This window comes from Chrysochloris asiatica, unplaced genomic scaffold (assembly GCF_000296735.1).
Source record: "Chrysochloris asiatica unplaced genomic scaffold, ChrAsi1.0 scaffold00254, whole genome shotgun sequence".
Lineage (NCBI taxonomy): Eukaryota > Metazoa > Chordata > Mammalia > Afrosoricida > Chrysochloridae > Chrysochloris > Chrysochloris asiatica.
The window spans coordinates 1,091,175-1,092,607 of NW_006408772.1; the positions used below are offsets into that span (position 1 = coordinate 1,091,175).

The window sequence follows — 1,433 nt, forward strand, 5'->3', positions numbered from 1 at the left end:
GCTGTGCTATTTGATCTTCATCATTTCCCAATGGTTTTCATTAAATACATTTTCAGCCTAGTTGTTTACCATTTATCAGTGATTAAAATATTATGATAGAAATTTTGGTAAGTACTAAATATAATGAAAATTTGAGGTTTATGTTATGCCATTTTAGTAAAACTAAACTATTTAAAAATAGTTTAAAACATTTAATGAGGAATGCTAAGAGAAATTCACACAACTGTACAAAATGGTGTTTGGGTAATATTCATGTTTCTTATTTCAACTTGTTTCCATGTCATAATTCTTCCAAGTTCAGTGTTTCCTCTAACTTTACTTATGGCTATTTCAAAACTTCCCCATTATTCTCAAATCTTTGGCAAATCATTCCCCCAACATCACAAAAACAATATAAAACAAACAAAAAACGTTATAACCACTCACAATGGGTCATTGATGACTGTCTTCAAAGCATTGAGTAAATCTGTGCTTGTCATTGTATCTATGTTCAGACTCACTGCTGCACCCTTGGTCTTCATGTGAGCAATGTTATCAGGTTGATCCGCAAATAAGGGAATGCCCACCAAAGGGATCCCATGGTAGATCGCCTCATAGATTCCATTGGTTCCACCATGAGTTATAAAAGCCTTGGTTTTTGGATGACCTAGAAATGGGTAAAATTTAGCAAGATTATTTATTATAAGTCTTAAAAACAAAATGAGAAATGTAAAGAACTCACTGAGACAGTGTTTCCTAGAAAACAGATGATCAAGCTCATGAAAGTATCTAAATAGCTTTTTTAGATCTCTGAGCAGGAATGTATGACTGGATACTTGAAAAGTGAATAAAAAGTTGCTAGTTGGACAAGTTTAAAGTGAATATTCTGGATAAAAATCTTAGCATGAGTAAAATAAAAAGGGGGGCATATTAGAACATATTCTCTTAAAGAAATAGTGAGGAAAAAAAATCAGGCTGATATGTCAGCTGTCTAAGATAGCAGGAAGTATGATGGTGGTGGTGCTCAACTCAAAAGAAGGGAAGGTGATAATTTATCATGAAGTGTTTCATCACTTTTTATTTTTGTTTATTCTTAAAATTTTTTTCTGTAGGAAAAGGAGAGTCACTGATTCTAAAGGAGGGGCTAGAATTGTTCAGCTGCATTTGAAATACTTCTCCAGCAGTGGAAAGGGTTATATGAGGTGAGGGTATTAGGTATCAAGAGACAAAGTGATGATCCAGGAGGCTATTATAAAAAGTTACCTGAAATATAGATATCTTGCTTGTGGCCATAGGGATTATAACTGCAAGAGTGGAATTCAAAAAGTTCATAAAAAATTCCATAAAAAAAAATTTTTTTCCCTCCCCCTCATTCCATTTTTCTGTGAACTTTTTGAAGTCCCCATATGATAAACACTGGATTGAGAACCACAAGGTCAGCAGGTGGAGTCTAC

At 33.7% G+C, this 1,433-nt stretch overlaps 1 protein-coding gene across 3 annotated transcripts in view; it reads right to left on the reverse strand.

Moving 5' to 3' along the window:
* The window catches only part of UGT2B17 (UDP glucuronosyltransferase 2 family, polypeptide B17), a 51,230-nt gene that overhangs the window by 7,699 nt on the left and 42,098 nt on the right, over nt 1-1,433 (reverse strand). For all 3 annotated transcript variants that reach the window (XM_006873764.1, XM_006873763.1, XM_006873762.1), the window contains one exon: nt 427-646. In XM_006873764.1, coding sequence (XP_006873826.1) covers nt 427-646 — 220 coding nt within the window. The remainder of the gene's footprint in view (nt 1-426; nt 647-1,433) is intronic.